This window comes from Anser brachyrhynchus (genome assembly GCF_964034855.1).
Source record: "Anser brachyrhynchus genome assembly, chromosome: 2".
NCBI classification, from domain to species: domain Eukaryota; kingdom Metazoa; phylum Chordata; class Aves; order Anseriformes; family Anatidae; genus Anser; species Anser brachyrhynchus.
This window is the reverse complement of record NC_137695.1, coordinates 34,195,681-34,221,263: the sequence shown is the minus strand read 5'-3', so window position 1 is coordinate 34,221,263 and position 25,583 is coordinate 34,195,681. Positions and strand designations below refer to the sequence as shown.

Sequence of the window (25,583 nt, the reverse complement as noted above, 5' to 3'; positions counted from 1 at the left end):
TATGTGTAAAGGTTATAACTCATATGCCAAATAACTGCCCAGAAGACGAAGGTCTTGCACTGGCCCAGTGCAAATTCTGAGTGTAGATGAAGAAATGGGTTTGCAGAGGGATACTTTCCTCTGGGATAAATAGAGGTATAAGACAGAGGGGAAAAAAAAAAAGTCCTAGTAGATCTTTACGAACATTAGACTGTGATCACTTGCATGTGATCACTTGCATTTCAAGGGAGCAGAAGAAACCGTAAACCACTTCTGTTTCAAATCATCTGAAGTTAAGATTCATTTTATTAAGAATCTAACATAAGCCTAGTGTTTTAGATACATAAGATTTATAAATTTTGTCATTTTTTTGTTGTTGTTGAATTATTGTGGGCTCTGTCTTTATGATTGCAATCTCCTAATCCTCCTATGGCTATGTTAAAATTTAAGGCATCCATAAGGCACAAGTCCTTCTGACCTAGTGCTGTAGTTATGATGATGCATAAAATAAATCATTGCAATTACTGAGGCAGTCTCAAGCACTTAGTAAGTCAGGCAATTGCTTCTTGAAACATGACTGAACTGAAGAAAGGATCGGATCATTAGTTATTTCCCTGGAGTACTTGGATATTGTAACCCTCTCCACAGGGTTCTATTAGAGAGTTAAGACCTGGTCATTTGTTCACACATCTCATTTTATCTTTCTTTTCCTCAAATCCTCTCTGACAGCTGAAGAATTCTAGAGCATGTCTCTTCTTCACCTGTGGCATCTCCTTACCTGTCAAAGTTCAGGTCAAACAGCAAATGGCCAACCGGATGGGAAGGAAGAGCCCAGCAATGGCAAAGAAAACAGGTTTAAGAAGTTATTACTGGCATGACTTAGGACATAGGGTGACTTTCTGAGACATACAACTATAAAAATAACTTCCTGAATAAGGAGGAAGATGTTAGGTGAGATATCAAGTTTATACACAAAAAGAGTGTAAAACTGTATAAAGATATATAACTTTTATAAAGCTATGGAAGTCAGGAAGGAGTCTAATCCAGTAATGGGGAAAGGGGGTCAGAATCAGAGGTACATGAGAGTATTTCTTGGGTGCTGTCATAGGTGTTGGCAGTGTCTGGGGACTTTGTGCTATGCTGTCTGGTGGCGATGGGATGTGCTGTGAGGAGGAGAATGGGATCAGGAGAAGATATTTGTCAGTGGACACTTGCAGAAGCTAGCAAGTGGCATTGTGCTATTGCTCTCTGTCTCTTCTTACAGGTGACACAACTTCAGGTTGCTCAGGAGGTCAAGAACAAGGAGATATTTTGAGGGAGGAGGAGAAATCCAAGGGAGATTGCTCAGGAATCTGGTGTATTAAAAGGATGCAGAGGGAGCCTTTTTGGGGCACGATAGTAGTTGGAGAAACCACAATCGGAGCCCAGAGACTGATGGATATTTAGGTGTTTTGTGGATGTGACTGGCAGTAGAGGAATATGGTTTGAGGGGATTGTTCTGGAGAGAGCTATCTTTGTCAAGGGTTGAGAGGAGAGGAGGCCCCCTCAGGGAGAGGCTGTATGTTAGCTGCTGATAATATCAGAGCCTGGAAAAGCACGCAGCAGCGTGGTTCAGGACTGATTCAAGGGTAGATCAGATGTCCTTGTTTTGGGGGTGGCAACATCCACGAGAAGGGTGGGGCAGATGGCTGGAGGCAGTAACAGCTTCAGCTGCCCAAGTGGGATGTGCTGATGCTTGTCTGTGAGCTCTTCACTCCATCAGGAAGACTTTTTTCTAGTGCTATTGTGAGTGGTCTCCTGGTGCCAAGGACCAAAGTGACGTTGAGAGGTACACTCCACCATTTTTCAAGTTTTCACAGTTTTGACTGAGGTGCATCCTAGCGAAATATTATTATTTTTTTTTCCCAGTATTCCTTTCAATTCTAATGACTGATCCAGTTAAATTATCCCATGCAAAAATAACATTTTGAATTACTTGTACCAACTTTTTGCAGGAGGGACAGTGCAATCTAGACCCTGGGGTTTCCATGCATGTTCCTCAACAAAGGAACATTGTGAGGACACACGGGCAGTCGTATGAGTGTTTACTCAAGATGCCTTGCATCTCATTGCAGATACCACGTGATTTACCAGTTGCCATGGTAACTATGCATTTTTCCATTCCATAACTTGAATAAATGTTGAGATTGCCTTCGGTATAACTAACTTACCTTCCTCCTATAGTTGGACACAATTGCATTATCTAAAGGAAGCAGGGAGGAGACTCCCAACATTCATACTGAAACACATTTTTAGAACATATAGTTAGTTAAGAAGCAGATGCATTATTCTGTCTGGAACAAAATAAAAGTAACTTAATATCTGATTATTTAAAATCGTAAAACAGGAGAAATATAAAATGTTGCCTCAGTGGGATAACTAGTATTGTTCTATATTTTCTGTGATTGTTATTTTTTGTGATGTTTTAGATTTTTTCGATACTTTAAAATTTAATTAATTTTATCATTTTAAAGTATTATTCTTTACATAGGCATACAAGAAAGCATTTTTTCTCCTTTTCTTTGTTGTAAACTTGCAACAAAATTTCTTGCTTGTGTGTTGTAACCTTCACTTTTGAATGAATTATTGCTCACAACAGCTGGTTAATTGTTAACCTGCTCTTACCCCCCCTCCCCTCCCAATTCTTTTATTTTATGCTTTTTGCTAAATGTGAACAACAAATCTTCTAGCAAAGGAAAAGAAAATAAAAAACAAAACCTTTATTTTGCCCTTGTTCATGTATGTAACATTTTTTTTTTAGATCTTACATGGAAGTAGCATGATTTCTCTCATTTCTGTAGTAGACTGTGTTGAAGTCAGTGAGCATTTTATCCCATGTAATAGATGCAGAATCAAATCTCCTGTTATTAGATGGAAGGATTGAGCTTTATTTTTCCTTCTACCCCATTTTTCCTTTCTTTTTGACAGCCTCCTTGTGTGTGCTCTACACATTGCTGTCTACTTAGGATACATTATCAAGTCTGCAAGTGATTAGAGGCTTATCTATTTTTGAATGATTTAGATGCATGAATTAATTAAGCAAGAAAAGAACTATTATAAAGCATTAGTAAAAAGAGTGGCCATTCCAAGCTATTTTGGGGGGAGCTGAAACCATCATCCAAACCCAAGAAAATTATATTCATGGTGATTCATCCTTTTTTTTTGAAATCATAGCGTTATATCCAACTTAGTTGGAAAAAACACCAAAACACAGGATATAAACTCTAGTTTGTGACTTTTACTGCTTGGCTGGAAGTTAAATAAATTGGTTTTATTTTCAACGTTAGCTTTGAATTCTTTTTTTTTTTTTAACTGCCTTACTAAGTGCTTTTTCACGCTCTCTGTTAGATGCTCCTGTTAAATGTCAGTGCATTTGAGAGAATTTTGAAGTTGATGAAAATAAGCTCAAGCTTTATTTAGTATTCTCATTTTTAGAGATTATCTTTTGCAAGGTCTGAACCAGGTACTGTCCTTTGCTGAGTATTCGACTGTGAGAAATCAGCTGCTTCCTTCTGTGAGCACAGGGGCTTCAGAAAAGGATATGTGCCTTACAGTGATAAATGTAACAAACAGCACCTCAGTGTAGTAGGCAAGTTGTAATCTTCCACGTTTGGATTTCTGGCTTACAATGTGGATAGCATACATATTTATTTTTAATTAAAAAAATGAATTACATCTTTTTAATATTATTATTATTAGAATAATAACATTGTCAACATTGAGACGTGCTATGGACCTAAGGTAAGAGAGAAAGGTTTCTCTGGTAGACAGTGACAGGATGTCAGGTTTTTAAAACAATATTTTAATTCACACCAAGTATAAATTGGAGTGATAGGCAAAGAAAGAGATTAACAATCTTGTCTGTTTGACTTAGAAGCTGTAGGTACCCAACACTGGTAATTAGAGCACTGTAAAGCTGACAGCATCATATATTTACTGCTATATCTACTCCATTCCTTCAGGAGACCTTATTTATTGCTACTCCCATTATAAAGGTTGTAAAGCCTTTGCACATGTGTCCTTACCAAGGTGAATATTAGTCTACAGTAATAAATGCAATCAACTAATATTAGTTATCTTCCACAGTTTTCATGGCTGTGTGAAAGCTGCATGTGGACTGCCTTAGAAGCTAAGTTCCACCTCTTCTGGATGTTAATCAGTTTGTTATCTAATTCCCCTTATATCTCAGTAATTCGTAGAATTTCACCCTTCTGATGTCAATATTATTCTCAAGTAGAGCTTCTGTATATCAGTTGTCTTTGGTTTTTCTTTCCCTAAGGCACATGGTAATAGCAGTACATAGTATGAATCTTGGGGTATCTGGGTGAATTCTGCAGTTCTTCCCTCTTCCTAGACAAGCAGTACTTCAGTCAATATGTTATTTTCCTTATGCATTTCACTGCAGCTCTAAGGCTTAAGCATCTGCTGCTACAGCACTGGAAGACACTCGTGTCAGCAGCTGGCGGGTTGAACTTTTGCTTCAACTCTAAATGCAAGGCAGAGATTGCATCTGGTGCTAGGATTTTTGTCCTGTAGGAAGCCTTACATTCTCTGGGAAAAAAAAAAAAATCCGATTCAGGTGAAAATAATACAGTTGCAAAATTAGAGGAGAAATAGAGGTTTAATTCTCCTGCCATGTACTCTGGAAGCTTTGGGACCAGGTCAAGCAGGCTCCAGCTCCAGGAGCAGTGAGCGGCTGGGGAATCCAAAGCCCTGCCTGCCTGGGGCATGTGGCACGCGTGCTGGGAGGCTGGCAGCCTGGTTTCTCTTCAAACTGACATGTCCTGGCAGAGTTTCAGTTCTCGGGAATCCACATTTTTTCAGTCAGAAAAAAAAGTTGTGCTGGAAAATGTCCAGCCAGCTCTACACCACCACATTCATCGCAAGGCAACTGGAAGAGATAGTTGGCATCTGCCCCTTTTATTCTCAAGTCACATTAATTTGTCCTGCTATATTGTAAGGTGGTGTTTTTTTTTTGTTTGTTTATTTATTAGATTGTTTACAAATACACGTGCTCTCAGCCTCCAGACTCCAATTCTTCTATATTCTGGTGTTTTTAAAATAAGTGCTGCCCTGCTGTCTGTGAGAGAATGATAACAATATAAATACTGTCTAATGCCTTTTGTCTTTCTCTCAGTTCCCCCCTCCTCCTTCTACTTTTTTTTTTCTTTTTCCCCCTCATCTTTTGTATGGTTACAGAGGGAAGGTCTCCTAGGTTGTCCTTGCCGAGGTGGCAGCACTCTGTCAGGCTGTCAAACTTATCTCCTAATAGCTATGAAGAGTGTGTGCTCAAAGAAAGGGAAAACCGAAATGCATAGCCTTCAGTTGTCTCAAAAACACATTTTTCATTACCCAACAAAGAGGTGTGGAGGGTAAGGCTATGGTATCATTACTTTGGTGGTTGTGACACCAGTAATGCTTTCTTTCATGTTGTTTTAGTAGGTATGATCTTTTTCCTACTTTAGAGGTATTGCTTCTTTGTGTTGAACCCCAATCCATAAATATGTTTTAGCCTCAAATGGCAATAGTCTGAGGTAACAGGGGCCAGACAAGGGTACAGAGAACTCAGCTTGGATTTGTTGTTGCTAACCTGCTGTGGAAGGCACCTTTTCTATTGCTCCTTTTGTCTTTCCTGAACTGTACAGATTTTTATGTTTTTAAGTGGCCTACACAATGAAGCCCCAATATTGCTTGCAGTGGGACCACTGATTGAGCTTGGGAACATAGGCGACTGAGGCTTTTTTGCCCCAGGACCTTCCTGCTCACATAAGGACTTGCATTTAGCAGTGCCCTATCCCCATGAGCGGTTTCTTTCTTCTCAGTGATAGGAAAAGCAGAAATAATCCTACTCTCAGCAGTTTTGGGATTACAGGCAAAAATTGAGTTCCTTGATGTATGACCGTGTAGGGATATTAATCTTTTCCCTGTTGCCTGTTGTCTGTCATCTCTGTTTTACCAGCAATATCCTTTTGACCCCGCTACAAGGGTAACTTGTTATTAACGTTGTCTTTGCAGCAGACGCTCAGTATGCAGATGACAGCTCCAACAATTTTTGTTACAGGGCTTATTCAGGGTGTTATTGAACGTGATACTCAAAATTAGTTTCAGCAGCAAAGGATTTTTTTATTTTATTTTTTTTTTGTCAAGATGTGCCTTGTGCTTGTTTCCCCATCACTCGCAAAGTGGAGAAATTCAGAGCAGGTTCTGTTCAGCAGAGTATGGGCTCTTTGTTGTGCATTGCTGAGACAGATAGCTCAGCATGAGGCCACCAGGAAGTTTTGATATGATCCCTTTGCTGGGCAGATGGTGTTTGAATCATTTCAAGTGTTTTGTAGTTTTACAGACTGGTCAGAAGTTGCCGAGAGCTAAAATGAAATCACTGTATAAGCCATTTTAATTTTTTATTAGTGGATTTCTGTTTCTCCCAGTACGCTGTGGGTTAGCACATGGCTTCAAAAGCAGATTTAACACCTGCACAAAGAAACAAAAATATTACAGTACAAAGAAGAATGGGAGAAAAGTTCATGAGATGACAAAAATAATAAAATGCAATGTGAGTATTCTATGAGCTATACTTTAGAGTGAAATAAAATAGCATAACCTTTTGTGCATTTTTTTTATTTGTAAAAATGGTTATATGAAAAGCTGCTTTTGATATTCCTGCAGTCCTATGAGGCAGTTTTTCCCTTGAAATTTGGAAAAAGTGGCGGTCATACAACTGACTACAAAATAGGCAGTCCCATTTAAAATGTTTCCTGCTGTGATATTTTAAGTAGAGGTGGAACAGTAGCTATGTTTTATTTCTATCTTTCGAGAATAAAGAAAGACTGCAGAGAAAATATTTACTGGTCTCCTCCTTATATAGCTCAGTTAAGATGTGCTGGTGACTTTGAAATGCTTTTCTCCTGCTGTAGTTGAAAGTGTATCAAGCCTATTAATGGGGATATTGGTCTCTCGAAACTCAGTGACATACTGCAACATGTTCTGAGATGTATTATCCACAGAGATCAGAGATACTGTAGTCCATCTCCACTTTAATTGTGATGTGTTCATTTCCATTTTCCTGTCAGACAACAAGGGATATCCTGTAAAGAATAGGGCCATTTTTGTACATCTATTTGTACTTCGGTGACTTTAAATCTAAATCTGCACTCTCCACAATAACAGATTCAAGGGAAAAACATAGCAAAGTGTAAGCAGGCTTTGGTCTTTGATAGATGCTGTCTGAAAGAGTGTCTCTTATAGGAGAAGCTGTTAATAGGATGGCCTTTTTTTTTTCTACTTTCTTCTATATAGGTAATGTAAATAGGTTCGTATCTTATAGCTAGGACTAATTTCATTGTATACTACTAGCATTTGCAAATGCCTCACATTGTGAAAATCCATTTTCAGTTGTGTATGAGATTGTCAAACCTTATCTGCTTGTTCTGAAAGGTGTCTGCCTCAGATTTTAATGAAAAATGTAGCCAACATGGTTCAGCGGCTGCTAAGAGTGAAGTTAGATGTAAATACCATTTTGCTGTGCTTAAAAAAAAAAAAGGCTGAAGTTTCTCTGAACAGCTCTTATGCCCTTGTACTTCTGAAGTGGGATTTGAAATCCCTTTGGGGAATAGTCTTTGGTGGTTTTTTTGGTGGTGGTGGTGATGTTTTTTTGCCATCTTCATGATTATCCACCCCAACTGGCCAAGTTAGAGGCCAAAACCCACAGTTTGCACATGCTCTGTAAGGAGTTTCTAGAGCTTTGCAGGTTAATATCTGAAGGTTCAGTAAGCTCTGAGCATGCTTCAACCTGAGCTGTGAAGGGTTTTCTTCATAGCCCTAGCTCTCAGCAGGTAAAGCCAGGACCTACTCGTAGGACGTGATGAGCTAAAGCAGCTCCAACTTTTTTGTGTCTGAGGTAGTTCTCAGGGAGTGGGTTCGGGGACTCTACGTCACACTGCAGAGATGTGCTTTCAGCCTTGGCACTGGGTAAAGCAGACAAGGGCGTTTTGTCTGAGCTTTGACCCAGGACGACTCCTTACCATATATTGAACAAGACAGAGCTGTAGTTGGAACAGGGCAGAGGTGTGTTTTTTTTAAGTATTTTTCAAAGGAGCTAAATTAAAGAATAACAACTAGTGTTTCCCTGGTTTTGGACCTGATTTTTTTTTTTTGACCTTGTTCTGGTAACTTCTCTTTTGAATGGGTAATATGTGCCAGGAATTGATTACAACAACTAAGCAAAAGTCTACCTGTCCAGGAAAACCATCAGTCTGCTTACATGAGGATCTTGTTATTTGGTGGCTTTTGGCCTGCTTTTTCACCTACTTGAGCAGCTTCCCTGCACTTCAGTGGAACCTTCTTTACCCTTGTGTTTCCAAGCCCCTTCCAGCATTTCACATGTCTCACACAGAAATATTTCCACATGGGCATGGGACGTGTGTGCAGGGAAGCTCCATGGGTTTGCTGAGGGAGACTCCTCTTCAGAACACAAACAGCCCTGGGAATCCTTCGTGTTAGGCTTTTCCTGTGCCTCTCAAGGGCATGCCCAGGCACCAGCATCAAAAGAAAAGAGGCAGAAATGATCAGCATTATCTGATTGTGTTGAGTCAGTTTTACCGAACCGTGCTGTGAAAACAAAATGTTCCTGCCCTCCTAGAGAAGGCAGTATCTCTGTTATTTAATGTGATTTTGAAGCAGATAATCTGTGTAAAGTTTGCTTTGTTGCTTATTGCCCAAAGATTCTTCTCTTTGCTTTTGCTCCCTTGTGTGGCAGCAGGAAAATCTGTACATAGGCTGGATTTTTGGTGTTCCATTAATTTTATGGATGCCTTTATTCAGTTTCTCTCTTAATTTCTGTGTTACTTTACCCACTGAAATCAACAATGTGAGAGACTCTCTGGACCTGGGTAGCTCTGGATCAGGTCATTTTATTAAAAAAGCAGGTGTAGAGATACAGAAGTTGTTATGTCATTGGGAAGTGCGTATTTTTCCTTGCTAGCTGGTGGTGTTTCAATATAACAGGTGCTTCATTAATGGCTAAAATGAATAAAATATTTGCGCAGATTTCCTGTCCTGTGGAGGAGTTATGTCAAAATGAAATTTCTACTGAAAGGAGCAGGCTTCTGAACAGCCCGTGTCCGTTGCAGAGCACTGTTCTTTTTAAGAAGGAGTGGGCTGCCAAGAGCTGTTAGGACGTACAGTAGCTTTCCAACTCTATTTCTAGCAGTGGATGTTTCTAGTAGCTAGAGGGGAGGCAGCACATTCTGTGTGTTGGTTCCTGTTTCGATTAATTACAAGTCCAAACTAAGGAATTTAAGAGACACAGAAATGTCCTTGACTGATATCCAAGTTATTGGCTGCTTTGGTCACAGATCAGGTTTTTCCATGCCAACTGCAGAAAACACGGAAGTCAAGAGTCTTCCCTGATGAAGCTGGCACACCAAGGTTATTTGCAACGCTGTCATAGGTACCTCTGCTTTCTTCTACTTCAGCGGTAATTCAGAGGGTCATATTCCTACCCATGCAAAGCGTAACCTGCACAAGTTAAGGCCCGCTAAGCAGGAGTCCCAGTGTTTCATTCCAGTAAGCGTATAAATATTTATACCACCCCAGGCTTCCTTTCATGCTGAAAAAAAAAAGGTAGTGCTTGTCTGCTGTTAAAATATATTACCCGGGAGATAAATGGCCTATCTCCGTAGGAGAAAGATAGATGAGAGCACTGGAAACTTGACCGTAATAGTGGTCAAAAGATCTGCCAAGTCCAGAGGGCTTTCCTGCTTGCTCAAAGTGCCTGCCAGTAAGTAGCATAGAGGTTGATAGTGGTGTGTTTAGCTATCAAGAGGTGAGATGATTAATTAAAAGCTGTAATAAATGTGAAATAAACATTCCTAGGATGTGTGTAGCGTAGGAGCAAATGGTGCTTTTGAAGAGAAAACTGAGGTATGGGAGAGTCTGGGCAAGTGACTTGCTCAAGGCCACGTACAGAGGGAGACAACGATTAACCTCTACAACACCTCTGGTGTTCTTCGCTCTACTGACGTGCCTCTGCAAACCCACAAATGCAAACATAAAAATCCAAAGTAAAGTAAATGCCAAGTAGGCAGCATCAGGAGGCTCTGAGCTGAGGTGCCAGTGTCACCCACCTGAGCCTGAGCTGTGATTCTGCCACTGAACTACAGCAGTGCCCTGGGGTGGCCTCTCATCTTTCCACCCGTAAAGGGGGAGAGATGGCAACCCTGAGCTCCTGTGCTCCTTCGAGGCTGGTGCAGGCTACTTAAGGCTGTGTAATGGTCTGGAAAAGTGCTGGCAGGTTTCATTGTTAATTGACAGTATGATGAAAATGTCACTTGAGTCAGCATGCTGACTTTTAGGGACTCAGCTAGGGTGCTGTCTTGCTCTTCGATACACGCTGCTGTCACTTGGGGGCCCCTGGCATCCTCGTCCTCATCTGCCACTGGCTGTAGATGGAGCACGCTGAGAGCAGCCTGGTTGTATTCCAGCAAGAATTAATTGTTTCACAAACCATTCAGGATTCCAATAAATGAAGCATGCCTTTATGTCGTTTCAGAATAATATCGGTAGTGAAATCAGAACTTGTAAAACTGGGAGAATACATAGCACTTGTCTTTGTGCTTTGCTTTGTTCAGGTTAATTGTTGTTGCTTGCAGTATGATTAAAGGGCCTGGCTGAACACAAAATTATGTCATGCATAAGTAGGGTTTTAATGAAGCAATAATTCTTCCCTTAAAGTGAAATTATTTATAACAGATGATAGCCAAATAAAGAAATTCCCTATCCCTCCCCTTTTATGGAAATAATTATTATACGTAATGAAAATCCAAATTGAACCTGACTGGCCTTAGTTTTGCACACTTTTTGTCCTTCCTGATAAAAGGGGTTGTTTTTTTACTCTTCCTTGAAATTGATAAAATGGGTAAGGACAAAAAGAAGAGCCTTATGAAAATCTCACCACTGGGGTGCTGTACGTAATTAATTTGCATATAGTTATCCAAGAGGGATTTTTTTGGGAAATAATTCTGCTTGGTGGGATGTTAAAGCAGGAGCACTGTCTCCCAGAACAGACCATTGTAAACGTCCTTTCAGTACAATATAGCTTTCGCTCTCCCCGTGCTCACTGTTGACTTGCAGCCAGCTGCTCCTGTATGTAAATGTATATGGACACGCTTAAAACCCATTCCCGTATAGATGCTTTGTACGAACACAGCAGCATCCTTTCACATGCGTGCCCCATATATGCTGCAGTTTGCCATGTCAGTGAGCACAGGGAGATGAGTATCGGGGCTGTCTTAGAGGATGCCAGAAGTAAGACAGAGAGAAATGGAGAGATGTATCTATTTGTATAAACCCCCTTGTTACTATATGGCTTTAATGCTCTGATTCTTGTTCTCGCGCTCCTCTTTCGCCGCCTCTTTCATTGCAGCTTTTCATATATGTAGGCAACAACAACAACAAAAAAAAACACGGCTGGTGAAATGGAAGATTACAATTATGCATCAGTATTCCTGTACCGTGTCTTCTCAGTACTGTCCCCTGGGAGCGTTACAATGAATATCTGACATTAATTGGCTCGGTACCTGTATGTCTGACCTTGCAGAAATTTCATAGATCAATTCTACGTGTTGTCTACTGATAAAGAAAACAACTTCAGGGCAGGGGCTGCATCTTTGGACATGCCTGCACCCACTGACAACCAGAGGTGGCAGTCAGACTAAACCGGGTCTCAGAAATAAAATGATCGAAAGGGGGGGCAGTAAAGGGGTTTCTCTCCCTTGTGCTGCCAAGATGTGTTCCTCAGCAAATTTCAGGCTACTCGCAGTCTTGGTCGCTGCTGGGTACTGTGCACTTGACACACACGTGCAGCAGCAGCAGCCTCCTGCTCGGCAGGGCCAGCCGCTTTGGGTGCTGGGGGCAGAAGGGGCCGGGCCCTCAGCCGAGCCTCAGCGGGACCTGCTGCCTGGCGGCTGGTCCCCGAGTTAAAAAGTTGCCCTAAAAGAAGGAGGGAGGGTTGCCCACGAAGCGTTTGGAGAGGGGCTTTTGTTGCGTGCCTACCCCACCGCTTTTATTGCCTTTGTTTCAGGGCGGGAGGGAAGCTGTGCACAACGCACACAGCCGGCACCGGAGCGCCGGGCAGCCCTCGGGCTCCCGTCCCCTGCTGCATTTGGCCGCTGGAAAATTAAATTTACCCCACCTCGGGGGCACAGAAACCCCACATCCCCCCGGGAACCAGCGCAGGGCGCTGCCCCAAAGGGACCCCCCGCCCCCCGTTAACCCCATCCTGCCATAGGGGCCGAGCCCCTCGGGCGGGCGCTGACCGCGACCTTTCCCTTTTTTTTCTCTCTCTCCCCCCCTTTTTTTTTCTCTCTGTGTCACGGCAGGCGGAGGATGGAGGCGGCGGCGAGCGGGCTCGGGAGGAGGCCGGCGCGGCGCTGGTGCTGCGGAAGGTGTGGTCACGCAGCCCGGCCCCCGAGCGGCGCGGGAGGTAAGGACGGGGCTGAGCCGGGCTCCGGGAGCGCTGTGCCGGGCCGGGCCGGGCCGGGCCGGGCTGAGCCGGGCTCCGCTCCGCTCCCAGGCGGCGGCGGCCCCCGGCCCGGGGCGCTGCGGGGCCGTGCGGGGCCGTGCGGGGCCATGGGCAGCGGCAGGGCGCGGGTGCCCGAGGCGCTGGCGGGGGAGCGGCCGCTGCCCACCTTCGACGTGCCCTACTTCAAGTACATCGACGAGGAGGACGAGGAGGACGAGTGGAGCAGCCGCTCGCAGTCCTCCACCGAGGATGACTCCGGGGACTCTCTGCTTTCCGACAGGTACGTGGTGGTGGCGGGGACGCCGGAGAAGATTTTGGAGCATCTCCTGAGCGACCTGCACCTGGAAGCGGCGCAGGACAAAGACACCGGTAAGGAGCGAGCCCCGACGGGACCCCCGGCCCTGGGGAGCGCTCCCGGGACGGGAACGGGGGGGAACGGGGGGGGGGCGGCCCCGGGTACCCGCGGCTGGAAGCCGGCTGCAGCCTTTTGGGCACCCGCCGTGCAAACCGGGGGAGCAAAGAGAGGGCAACGAGAGCCTGCGGTCACCGGGAGGCGCAGCTCAGCAGCAGGCGGCTCGTGCATAGCTTGCTGTTCGCGGCTGTAACCGCACAAGATGTGCCCTGAGCCCTAAAGCATCCCCCGGACCACTCGGTGAGCGCTGCAGCCTCGCTGTGCTCCCCCCGAGTGCTTCGGCACGTTTTCCGTTTCATAAAGGCGGCTTCTAAATTTTCTCAGACGCCAGGATAACTGCGTGTGCTGCCTGATGCTTTCTACTCGGGTGTCTTCAGCCGGAGCCTGTAATTTGTTCCAGCCTGGAGCAATTATTATATTGATCGGGCTACTTGACATGCAGTTTAATTTTCAGCTGGATCTCTTGGCTATACGCACAGCTTGCTGTCACCAGGGCTGCTGTGGCAGTTTGTCAGAAGTGCCTGCAACATGCAATTCCTAGCTAGTTTGAATGGAAGTGGCCGGGCTGCTGAGACTTGCAGAGGTCCCAAAATCATCAGGCTGGTGAGATTTGCAGAGATCCCAAATTCTGAAGAGCCAAGGAAGAGCTGGCTGGAAATAGAGCCCGGCGTTTGGCCGTTCCCAACAGGGTTAAAATGCATACTCCTGATGCCTGTATATCTCTCCCTCTACAAATGAGATTACCGAGAATAAACACAATTTAATCCTTTTAAGTGACTGAAAATATAAATAACATCTGTGATTCCCAGAGGAACGTCAGGACTGGGTCCTCAGAACAAGCCATTAGTTTAATGTGGGACAATAGGCATATTCCTGGCAAAGATGAATGGATGCCCCGAAGAAATATATAGAGTGTCTGGTGGCGATATTATTATGATATTCCTAGTGCTGCTTTTGTCTGCCTAGACATTAATATTTAGTGCAGAGAGAGGCTCTGATTGTTTCGCTTCCAGAGATGCGGTCAGTCCAGCTCTGTGATTTACTTGAGCCAGCTCTTTGCAGCGCAGTGAGGGTCCTTCGTTGACCCCTTAAGGTCAAATGTTGGATGCAGAATAAGTTCCTCCATGAATGTTTATCACCTGCACATTGACGGACATCAGCGACCCGCCCTTACGGACTGCTCCAGCTTCTTTTGTAAGCTCATAATCTTGCCGGAAAACAATGAGATTTTCACTAATGTCCTACATTATATTTCAGGGGTTTAAAATACAAAGCGCTCCTTACAAAAAGCATTAGGTGCTGAACATATCCTCACATTTACTACCTTTTCTTTTTTTCCCCTCTTTGCTCTCTCTCCCTCCCATCACCGGGAGGCAGTTCATAAACCTGTTCTTATTGTTAGGGAGAGGGACTGGTAAAGTGCCCTCCAAACAAATGCTAAAGCCGCTACTTGACTGGTTGTTAGCAGATGGCAGTGTATTTAGAGGCTGATTGGCTTCTCCTCACCTCTTCGTGCCTTATCACATCTCCTTTGAGAAAGAAGCAATTAGTTCTGCTGTGTCCAGGATTAGCTGGATCCGAGGGATGCAACAAAGTAGTTGTGGTTTCTTTTTTTTTTTTTTGCCACCACAAGGAAGTGTGGTAAACCTTGCCCGGTGGCCCTCCAATTTCTTGTGTAGTTTTTTTTTTTTTTTTTTTTTGTCTGGCTTTATTCATCTGGTAATATAGAATGTCTTCAAAATAAAACCCTTCAGGAGTTATGTTTCCCAGTGTTTGTGAGGTGGGTGATGGTTTTGATCAGTCTGTTCTGCAGACTGGGTAGCAACTGATGTAAAGGGGTATGGGATATTGGCTGTATAGTGAGCACATACACATCTTTGCATGTGCACCTGAAGGCATCCTTCTGCTGTTTATCTGCTTGGATTTGCTGTCCTTTGTAGGTAATCTTTGTAGTTCCAGGCAGGCCCATCTCAGAGGATGGTTGAATTGCAGGGTCCTGTAAGTTTGTGTCTTCACAGGCATGGCTTTATGGAACATAAAAGGACAATGTTGTTGTACCCAGCTGCTGCTCCCGCTGTCGGTTTTCCAGTTGCAGAATGACTTCCTTGGCCTCCTGTTTTCCCTGCAGCCCCCAGCCGGGTTTGCTTATTTGTGCTGTATGGAATATGGGAAAGAGCAGTGGTCACATATGCTTGTGCATATGGGGCTGTTGTTCTGTTTGACCCTTTGCACGGATTCCCAGGGAGGGGTGTTCTGCATGTTTTCGTTCCCACCTTTTGTATAGCAAATGATAAGAGCAGCTCTCAGTGGTCATAACAGCAAATATCCGCTGTCCCCTGGGGCTAACGTGGTCACAGAGCACCGCTTTTTGTAAACACTGACATGGCTGGATGATGCTCCACGTATTGCTTCCAGCCACACTCCATTTCCTAGGCCAAGTCAGCAGGTAGCTGTTTGTTTTTTGCTGGGAGATTAAAGGGGAGCTTTGGGGCTGGTCTGGAGTAAATTTAACTGTGGGCCAGCCCAGGCCTCAAGGCTCCCTTCAGCTGCCACTAAAACTGTAGTAAGATACCTTAAAAATTCCTCTTTCACAAGAGCTGCCAAAATAAAGAGTTGGGGGCACCTTCTCTCACCCAGCCTGAAGAGATTGAACACTGTTAACAGCAACTGAGGATGCTAAAGGGACATTGCAATGTGCACACTCAGACTAGCCTGTAGCTCTGATGACTTCTGCTGGCAAGGATGTCTTGAAAGCCTGAGGTCTGCAAGACTCTTCAAACTTTTGTACCTAGTAACTCGTTAATGACGGGTTTTTGGAGATGTCTATATTAGGCTTATATGTGAGTTTCTCTGGCATCATCTTAAACTGGGACTTGTAGTTTAAGATGATGCCACAACAAACCTCCATCTCAAAGGGAGAAAGTTTTCATCTCGTTGAGTTGCTATAACCTGTCATGTACCCCCAAAGATAGCTGTTCTTTTTGTTTCCTATTGTGAGACAGCTGAAAATTTTTCTGTTTTTGTAACTAACAACTTTTTTGAATCATTTCTGATTGTTGGAGTCACTGGGGGTGTCTGCTGAGTGCATAGTTTAGAGGGCAGTTGGAAGTTTTAAGAGTTGAACAGTGAGGCCCTTCGTATATGTCAATATCCAGGCAGAAAATGCTAGGCATACCTCCTGGCTAATCCTCATCAAGGATGAGGACTTGAGCGAGTAATCTCTGAGCGGCCAAATCTTAGCGTCTCAGGATCTCTAATCCCTTCCTGATAACTACAACACTTTAAAAATTGTTGTCTTTTCCTGCAAAAGCTTTTCTTTCCTGGACATGAGCAGCATTTCCTTCCCTGGATATTATCTCATCTAGTCTTTGATTATCCTCTGCCTGGTTGCTATTCAGACATACCATCCTGCCTCAGAGTGATTGCGTTCAATGTTTGATGGCCTCTGGAATGACCCAGTGCTGGTACTTCCCCAGGCCTGCCTGCATCCCACGGGCCATTTCCCTCCATCCACTGGACCATCTCTCTCAAGCAGCTTAAGCTGAACATTGCTGAAACAAAACATAATCTCCCCTCATCATGTCAAATGACACTACCTTCCTTTTAACTGCCTACTGTGGGATTCATTTTTGGGGAGTGAGTAGGGAGAAAATACTGATCAGTGAAGGTCTTTGAGGGCAAGAAGCAGTGAGAGATCTGTAGAAAGGATGTAAAAGAGGAATGGTGTGACTGGAGCAACGTGATGGTGTCCATCTTAACTGATGAATCTTTTTAATGGGCTCAGTGAAAGGGATTGTGGCGAGAGGAGAGGCATGATACTGTTGTCAGATAGGCTATTGCAGAAATTAGGATGGCAGGTGAAGAAACCCTGGAGAAGGGTTAATGGGACAGAAAAAGAGGATGAATCCTCATGACCTAGCTCAAATAGGTGTGGAAAAGTGTAATCTGAATGTCTTCAGAAAAGGAGAGGAAAAGAGTAATGACCTCAGTACCATGCTGTGCCATTTTATTTGGGGCTGTAGATGGTCCTGGGATTAGTGGGAACTCTCTCCTCACACAGAAGCAGTTGTAGATTTCAGATCATAACCTAGCATGCATGAGATGCTCTCAGACCATGCCTTTTTGTACTGTAAGTGCTACCTTATTTAGGTTACCTTTGTTTAATCCATTGCTTCTACACTTGGACCAAATACAGTGCTTTGATGTTGGGTAAGGCACCCTCTGAGGAACTGTGTGTGACTTTTTAGGAGAATGGTACTTACTGTCTTATACAAGCAGATGTAGTCAGAGAGCTGCTAAATGGTCCTGCCAAAAAGGGTTACAGCGCTGCCTCTCTCAGGTATTGTCATTTATTTAATAATCCAGAAAAAGTCTGATTGCTTGTTGTTTCTTTGTTGTAAAGAATGCTTTTGCTCGCTGTGCCTTGTTCCTGATGAGTAAAAGGTGTCGTAAAAGGTGTACTCCTGTGACTGCCACAAAATCAACATGAATATATCTCATGCATGGGGACTAATGTCAAGGAGAGTAAATATTTGCCTAACAGTTTGTGATCCGATTTTCCAGCTTTTAAGATGGTGAGAATAACAGTCTGCTGGCTGTACCTCTCTCTAGTTATTTGTACTGAAATGCTGTCTGTCATCATTCTGACTGATTTTGTAAACTTTTCCCCAAAGTCTTGGGAAAAGTGGGTGAACTGAGGTGACTAAATGCATATTACTGCCATGCCCATATTGAGGAACAGGTGTTTAGCAGAGTTAACGTGCAAGGAGCAACGTCAGTGTGACAAGAGCAGAAAGCTGAAGCAATCGTTTATCTCGGTGTTCAGTGCGAGGGAACTCGGGGAGGTTCCCGGGCAGGACCATTTCTTCATGCACAATGAGTCTAAGCTGTCTCAAATTGAAGTGTCAGTAGAAGTAGGTTTAGAATAAATCAATAAAATGAATAGTTACAAATCACTGGGATCAGACGTTACTCCCCAAAGACTTCTAAAGGAACTCAGATATGAAATTGCTGAACTCCTAACAGTGCTGTGTAATCTATCATATAAATCAGCTTCAGTGGCAGAGGAAGGTGGGAAATGTGATGCCAATTAAAAGAAATGGTCCTATTTGGGGAGCATCTAAGCAATAAGGTTGTCATTTTACCAATCCATTATTCCAGCATAAACTGACGCTACAGCTGAAAGCAGCGGCTCAGTCTTCCGCAGCCACTCGTTCCTGCTGCCGCACTGATCCCTCTGCCGGTCCAGCCTTCTGTGGATCCTGGCTGACACCAACCCAGGAAATACTAAATTACTGGTTTTAAGACTGATCATTTTCCTGATCCACTGAATTTGTCAAAGGTACAAGTTTTGTCCCTGCCACAAGGGAGAGAGCTGCACAGAGTGGGAAAGAGGTGAGGGCAGCAGGAGGGAAGGACCTGTCCCTCTAGCAGCCGTACTTACTTATAGGAGTTGAAATTATATGCCGAACTGCAGCCTCAGATTATGGCTTTCCACTGGGAAATTGGGTAGCATTACCATAAAAGCAGAAGGAAGAAATGCATGCAGGTTTATGGTGCTGAGGGAAGGGAAAGAGTAACTTGTCAGTGATCAAAACGGAGAGAAGTTGCTGCTGGAAACTGGGGTGCTGCTGAGTGTGAGATGAAAACTGAGGTAACAGAATGCACTAATAATGTTAACTGGTTGAGGATCTCATGATAAATGAAGCCATGCCTTCATCTTTGGTGGCCATGCAAGGTTATGTACTTGTATGCCCTATTACCCCTGCCTCTGACTGCCTGTTTGAGCAGTCACATCCTACCGTAGTACTGACAAGCTTTGCTGGGGTGTTTCTGCAAGGTAGGTTAGATCAGGAAGCAGATCCAACTCAAAAATAGCCTCATGAAAGTAATAAGAATTGGCAATGTGGCAATGTGGCACTGGGAATACGAGTTGGGAGTGGGCCCACTCAAACGAGCCCTGTGGCTGAAGAAAGATGAAAGGAGTAAAAGTCTGCACAACTGGGTGATGAAATTGCAGATGAGATTCAAGTTTGATAAATGCAAGGTAATGAATTCTCTAACATGGAGAAAAGGAAATCCTTATTATCCATATTCAGTGGAGGTGCTGAAATAGCAAGTACCATGCAGAAAATAGGTCTTTGGAGACAGTGTCGATAGTTCTTGGAAAATTTTGTTTAGCATTGATGAAAAAGGAAAATGATATTTGGGGCAATTAGGAAAGAAGACCAGCAAGAATCATAGTTACACTATTGTATAACTCTATGGTATGTATAATATGGTTCCTTCTCTCATGGCTCAGAAAGGTTGTAAATGAACTAGAAAAAGCATGAAAGGGCAGCAAGGGTGAGTAGAAGTATAGATTAAATGTATCAGAGACTAAATAGTCTAGGGCTGTTCAGAATAAGAAAGCAGTATCTGTAAAGGAGGGGGTATGGTGCAGTCTATAAGACCATGGTTTACGTGGGGAAGGTGAATATGGAAAGATTATTCATCACTTCTTATAATTAGGAAGTGTTTTGTAATACAGTGAATTTTTTTGTTTTATAACTAGCAAGGAGCTTGTTGGTGGTGGTTGGTTTTTTGTTTTGTTTGTTCTTTAATATGATGCACAACTAAACTGTGAAACTCATTGTTGCGAGTATTTTGTGGAAACCAAGGTTTGGAAGGGTTTGAAAACAAATAAGGCATAGTCATAGCAAAAAATCCCAAACTGCAGTGATGTGAATATAACTTCTATTCGGGAAGTCTACACTGCCAGTTGCTGGAAGTTTGGAGGGTATAATGGAGAGAGAATGACAACTTGGTATTTGTCATTTTTCTGTATTTTTTTGTTGTATTTTTCTTCCTCTGGACATCCTCTATTGGCCCCTGTCCAAGACCTGTTTCTGTTTTTTGGGGATCCTTGATCTGACCAGGTGCTTTGCATGCAGCCCGTTGCAGTTTGCAATCAGTGGATCAGAATTTAAGGTTATATATACATTATAAGGCACTGGTTCCTGCAGCTGGTCAGCTGAGCAAGGTACCAGCTCAACTGGCAGCAGAGGGTGAGCAGTTTTCTGCTGAGTGTGCTGAACAGCCCATTGGTGCCTGGAGCTGGGACCAGGGAGGCAGTTGCCCTGGGCTGGGACCAAGGCACTGGCTTCTGCTCAAATGGGGAGACGTGACATCCTCCATTGGTCCACCTGGTCACCGTCATGTAGCCCATTCTTCTCTGATATTCTTGGTTTGACCTCGGGCCAAGTAGATGTATCGTCATAGGAAACTATCTTTTTCCCTTTTCTGGGGTTATTTTCTGCCACATTAGTGAGCTGAATCAGCCTGCAGAAGGAGTGTCGTGTCTGGGATTCACTACAGACAGCGTGTCACACGCTGCGGTGCCTAGGCTAATAGGAAATGCCAGCAAGGGGAATGTGTCAAAGACACCGTCTCCTGGCAGGATTTCATGCAGTTATTTCTGGGAAGTGAGGATGCAGAGCCTGAAAAAGGTTGTTGCTTTTTTTGTTTGTGCTCAGGCACTAGTTTAGGGAATTCTCTTGGAAAGGCGGATAATGATAAATGCTGCTCCTGGACTACTGCACCGTTGTATCCAGTGAGGTCTAAAATCCTCTGCCCTCTGCTCACACTGGGCAATGTCCTGCTCATGGTGCTGTGGGCAGACACTTCTGTCTGCTCCCTCATTTCCATGAACCCAGCCTTCCTGCTGCACGGTTTCCTGAAGTCAGCCTGGGAATGATGCACATCCTGTTGTCTCAGCAGTCAGGGCTCTCTCTGTAGAAGCTGGTGGTATTTTACAGTTCATCACCTCAAACAATTTTCATAGGGTAAGCCTACCTAGCAAAGCAGACACTTGCAAGGAAGGAAGGGAACTGAGGGTAGCCATCAAGCAAACACATGGTTTCAGTGTGCCCAGGAGCACCTAGGCACCTTTTGGCACCTCTTGCGCCTAAACAAACTTTTAGTACTCTGTGCACGAATAGCTTTGGTGGGAGACAGTAAGGCCCCAGCTGTTTCATGTATTTTGTGTTTGAGGTAAATTAGATCATAATATCCTTAGTTTCTCAGACTTTCCCCTCTAATTCTGTGGTTTATTATATCTAGTTGTCACCTTTTGCTATGTGAGAAAGTGATAAGGAAACACCATGAAAGCCTAGTGTGAAATAATTTATTATGAAGATGTACATTATAAGTACTGTAAGGGGGCTTGATAATCTTTGCGATATAAGTAGAAAGGAATTGACAAGCACAGGTCTAGCAGGAGAACTTTTTAAGGGTGAATAATTTTCTTCCAACAGTGAAAGATGCTCTTTTTCTTTTTAAGTTGTAAAAGGCAGAGTATGTTAACTCGTTGTACTGCGGAGTGGACTTGGATGATGTAAACATTTTGATGAGTTACCTGTGACACAGGCTGCCTTGACACTGGAAATTTGGTAAGATTTCTGGAAAACCAAGTGTGGCCCTAAAGAGTTTTAATCAGACCATTTTTGCCGTAATGTCATTGGAAGTCTAGGTAATAGAAATGAATTACCAAACCAATGTTCCAATTTCAATGAATTACCAAACCAATGAGTAAATGTTTCAAATGTATGGAAGGACATGTGGTCATACGTATCTTCAAATTAATATATGCATTACGTAGCTGAGATTGTAGAGAAACATTTGTATATTTGAGAAATATTCTTTTGGAACTTTTTTTCAGAATAGTACTTTTGATCATTGTTGATTGTCTTGTGTTGTTAAGCCAAAAAGTGAGTATGAAAGGGATAGAAAAAATCTTACACAATTTTATTTTATAAAAGTGCTTGTATTTTAGTGATGAAAGAGTAGTAGAGGTTGCCTCTTAATGTACTCCTTAGCTTGAGTCTTTTTCAAATAATTCAAGAGTGGCTGGTCAGAGTCAAACCTAGCAGAAATAAGTAGTGTTCTCAGATCTGATGGTTAAGACTGAGGGCCATATGGGCAAAAATGAAAACTGAATTGCTGCACAGTGTTGGTACCAAAGAGATCTCTCTTGACAAGGCAGATGTCGTCTTAGAACGCCAGCCAGTTGGGTTGATTCTGTTTGGCTTAAATGCTGTACAGAAGGTCTGCTCAGTTTGACAGCTGCAAATTTGGAGGCAAAACATGCCAGATTTCTTCTGTTGCAACCCATGTCATGCCCTGCAGATGCAGACCAGAGTTCAGCCCCGTTAAGTACACAACACAGTGCAACATCATCTGCCGTGGCCATCCTCCATTATCTGTCAGCTGGAGCGAAGTATGAGCCTTGTCCCCTGGGAGGCTGGGCAGAAGGAGCAGAGGAGACAGGACCATGTCCTAGGTATCCATAAGGATGTCTAAACGAAGAAGGTCAACGCTGATGTGGACTTGATGCAAAGATGCAGCCAAATGGCGAGATGAGTCTAAACTGTGCTAACTCTTACTAGTTTCCTGTCTACTTGGGCTCAGTTCCCCTGCAGCAATGGATTTAAACCACCAATGAGAAATATATGAAAGGAGGAGAGGACAGTCCCTACAGTGAAGCTTACATGACTTTCTAGGTCCTCTCAGCCCCTACATACAGCCCTGTCTTCAGGTTTTCCCAGAACGTGGCTTATGAAGTTGACTAGTTCTAAAACATACCCAGTTATCTCGAAGCTACTGTTTCCACTAGAGAAGAAGCGAGACATGATTAATAAGAGAATGTCTCTTATTGCAGCCACCTATTTGTTGGGGGTGGTGGAAGAGTGAAGTGTTTCTTTAAGTCTGAAATAAAATAAGTATTACTGACCCTTTAAGGAGCAGCAGCAGATTGTGTGTGGGTTGGCAGGTTGTTTAACAGTGAGAGTAGGAACTGGAAAGGCAAAACCAAAATATCAGCATTGCTGCTTCTTGTGTTGTATCTGCACATCCTGTTCCTTCAACAGGAGCCACCGACCATGCAGTTCTTTGGGAACCCCAGCCACGGTGCCCTTCACCACAGGTCCAGCATCTTCCTTCAGTATTTACTCATCCTCGCTGCTTAGTGTTGTCCTCCTTTCCTTCCTTCCTCAGGCTTTTCATTCTCAAACCCTGATCTGCAGCCTCTCACTGCTGCAGACTGCTGAAAGCTGAATGATATTTTCAGTGCTCCCTTTGTGCGTTCCTCTCCCACATCACAGCGATTCACCGCCTGCCGACATAAGTAGGGGTGTTTGTACATTAATGACTCCTGTCGTGCTATTAGCACTTTGTGTGATGGCTGCTAAGTAGAAAGCTTGTCTGCAGAACAGAGCAAAGCCCTCCTTCCTGAGATCTGCCTCTGTGTAAAGCTGTAGATCTTGGATACACTTCTCTGAATGATTTTTTGGGGAAGATGACTGCATAGGTGGGGGAGTTTTCTTGTAGGAATGCTGAAAACATAAAATCTTGAAATGCTTGCTGCATCTTTGAGTTCAAGAATACAGTTCATGCACTGTCTTCAGGCTTTGAATTCCAGTGTTTCCAGTGCTCAATGTCACTACAACACAATGATTTTTTTGTGAGATTAACATTTTCTGAGGAATATAAAGAGCATGTTCATTCCCCGCCCACAGGGTGGAAGGATGGATTCACTGGCAGACTGAAGACCTGTGCTTTGAGGTTGTGTGTGAAAAAGCTGAAAGAAATCTGTTCTTCAAAGCTGCTTTTTTCCCCTTGTGAACTAAATTTACTCTCATGCTGTTAATTCCTCCTTCCCCCGCAATCCTCCTTAACATGCCCTCAGTTCAAACAGTTTCACAGTATTATGGAAGTAGCAGCCTTGGTCTTTTCGTGAGCAGGACCAGGGCTGTTTTGGACGATAGCCAAACTACAATTATCATTACTTTACTAAGCTACCTATCATACCCTCTGTTATTACCATTCGGTGATACTTTGTTGTACAGTATGCTGATGCAGTTGTTCTATTTCCAACCGTTCACTTTAGCATTTTCTGTAAATGTCTGTGCTCAGAGGACACCCAGAAAAATTAAGAACAAAAAGCCATGACCCAGGACCTATTTGTGAGCCATTAATTGGAACAGATTTCTGGTTATTTCCGTATGTGTAGTGCCTGATGAGGCTTTCTGCGGGCTCTTAAGACCTCCCTTAATAAGTGCTCCCCCCGAGCTGGATTACAGCAGCAAATGCCTGTGCTTGTTGTATAGTTGAATAAACACTATTGCATGAGAACTCGTCTGTGGGATAGGCATGCTGGTGCCAGAAAAATAGGTTTTCACCCCAAGTAATGCAGCTCCATGGTGGTGGCTGCAATGTCCCGATTCTGACTGCTGTTGCTTCTCTATTTCGTCCTCCACAAAGTTCTGTCCTTGCTCTTCCTATTTCCTTTGTAACATGCCTCGGGTTATGAAGTGTAATGGAGCTCGGCTGTGCCTTGCGCTAGCTCTGGCTGGTGCTCTCTCTACCATGACTGAGTTAAAAAAAAAAAAAGGGGGAAAGAGCAGCTGTGACAACAGTTACTTAGAGCCACATTGGCTCATGCTGAATGTGGTTGGCTGGTATTCTGATCTGGTTTATGTTATCTTGCTGTTTTTTTGTTTTGTTTTGTTTTAATGGGCAAGCCAGAAGATCAGCTATTGGATGTAGGACTAGATGGTTGTAATTGGAATAGTTTAGTGAAAGCTGAGGTGCCTGTCTAAACAGGAAATAATGGAACAAAAAGCACTTTGCATAAATTCAGAAACTTTACGAGCTTACAAGTTTCAGTTGATGCACAATGCAGGCTTTAAATTGCGACAGCTTTTTCGGAAGGAAAGGCTTGATCTGGTTTAGTATCTGCTGGGATATATAGCGCCTTTTAAGGGAGTCTATGTGGTTGGCATTGGAGACAGTTCTGCATGTTTTTTTAAGACAATTTTGATCCTTTCACAGGTTGAAATAGGAGTAGAATTACACCACTTTGGCAGCCAAAGGTTTCTCATGATGTGTCAGTTGTACTCATGGACTATAGCTGCTTCTGGCAGAAAGCTTTTCAGAATAGCATCAGTTACTGAAATAAAGTAAATTGGTATTCCCATCTCTCAGACGAGGTGAAAAATACCTATTTGAGTTGTAGCTGTGGCAGTAGCTCATATAACGTCTCCTGAGTCAGACTGAGATTGTGAGATGACCTTGTCTCAGTTAGAAATGCTTGTGAGATCTTTCCGACACCAAATCAGTACTCTGTGTCTGAAGTAAAAATGTGATGGCTTGTTTTCAAGGGCACCGAGGGGAAAGAAACTGGGGGGTGGGAGGACTGGAAAAAATAGATCAATGCAAATAAAATGGCAGCATTGATGGATCTAATTTTGATGGAAGCTATAATATAAAACTTATGTTTTCTTGTGGCAACAGTTGGGATGAATTGTGATTTTATTCCTTTGCTTGAACTTGAGTTTTGATGGAGATATAAATTGCCAGAATTAGGGATGTAATCATGGAGAAATCATGCTGTCTAACCCAGGATGGCTGGAGGCCGTTATACCTCACCTTCTATTGCTTTTCAATTTCTGTCCTGTTTTCTGCACCCTGCGTTCCCCCATGCTGTTATCCCTCCTCCTCCTGCCCACCAGGCCCTACCGATTCAACAACCTGCTTTTCTTTAACCTCCCCCCACCCTCATTTCTTAGGATTTGTCTCTAGGAACTGCTACAGCTA

The 25,583-nt window shown here is 43.5% G+C and overlaps 1 protein-coding gene across 6 annotated transcripts in view; it reads left to right on the top strand.

Moving 5' to 3' along the window:
• The window catches only part of RAPGEF5 (Rap guanine nucleotide exchange factor 5), a 161,708-nt gene that overhangs the window by 84,969 nt on the left and 51,156 nt on the right, over positions 1 to 25,583 (top strand). For 2 of the 6 annotated variants that reach the window (XM_080580451.1, XM_080580453.1), the window contains exons 10-12: positions 1,974 to 2,120; positions 12,396 to 12,499; positions 12,819 to 12,907. In XM_080580451.1, coding sequence (XP_080436577.1) covers positions 1,974 to 2,120; positions 12,396 to 12,499; positions 12,819 to 12,907 — 340 coding nt within the window. Of the gene's footprint in view, positions 1 to 1,973; positions 2,121 to 12,395; positions 12,500 to 12,653; positions 12,908 to 20,372; positions 20,378 to 25,583 lie in introns of those variants that run through there. The other 4 variants (XM_080580454.1, XM_080580452.1, XM_080580455.1 and 1 more) reach the window with 3 other exon arrangements.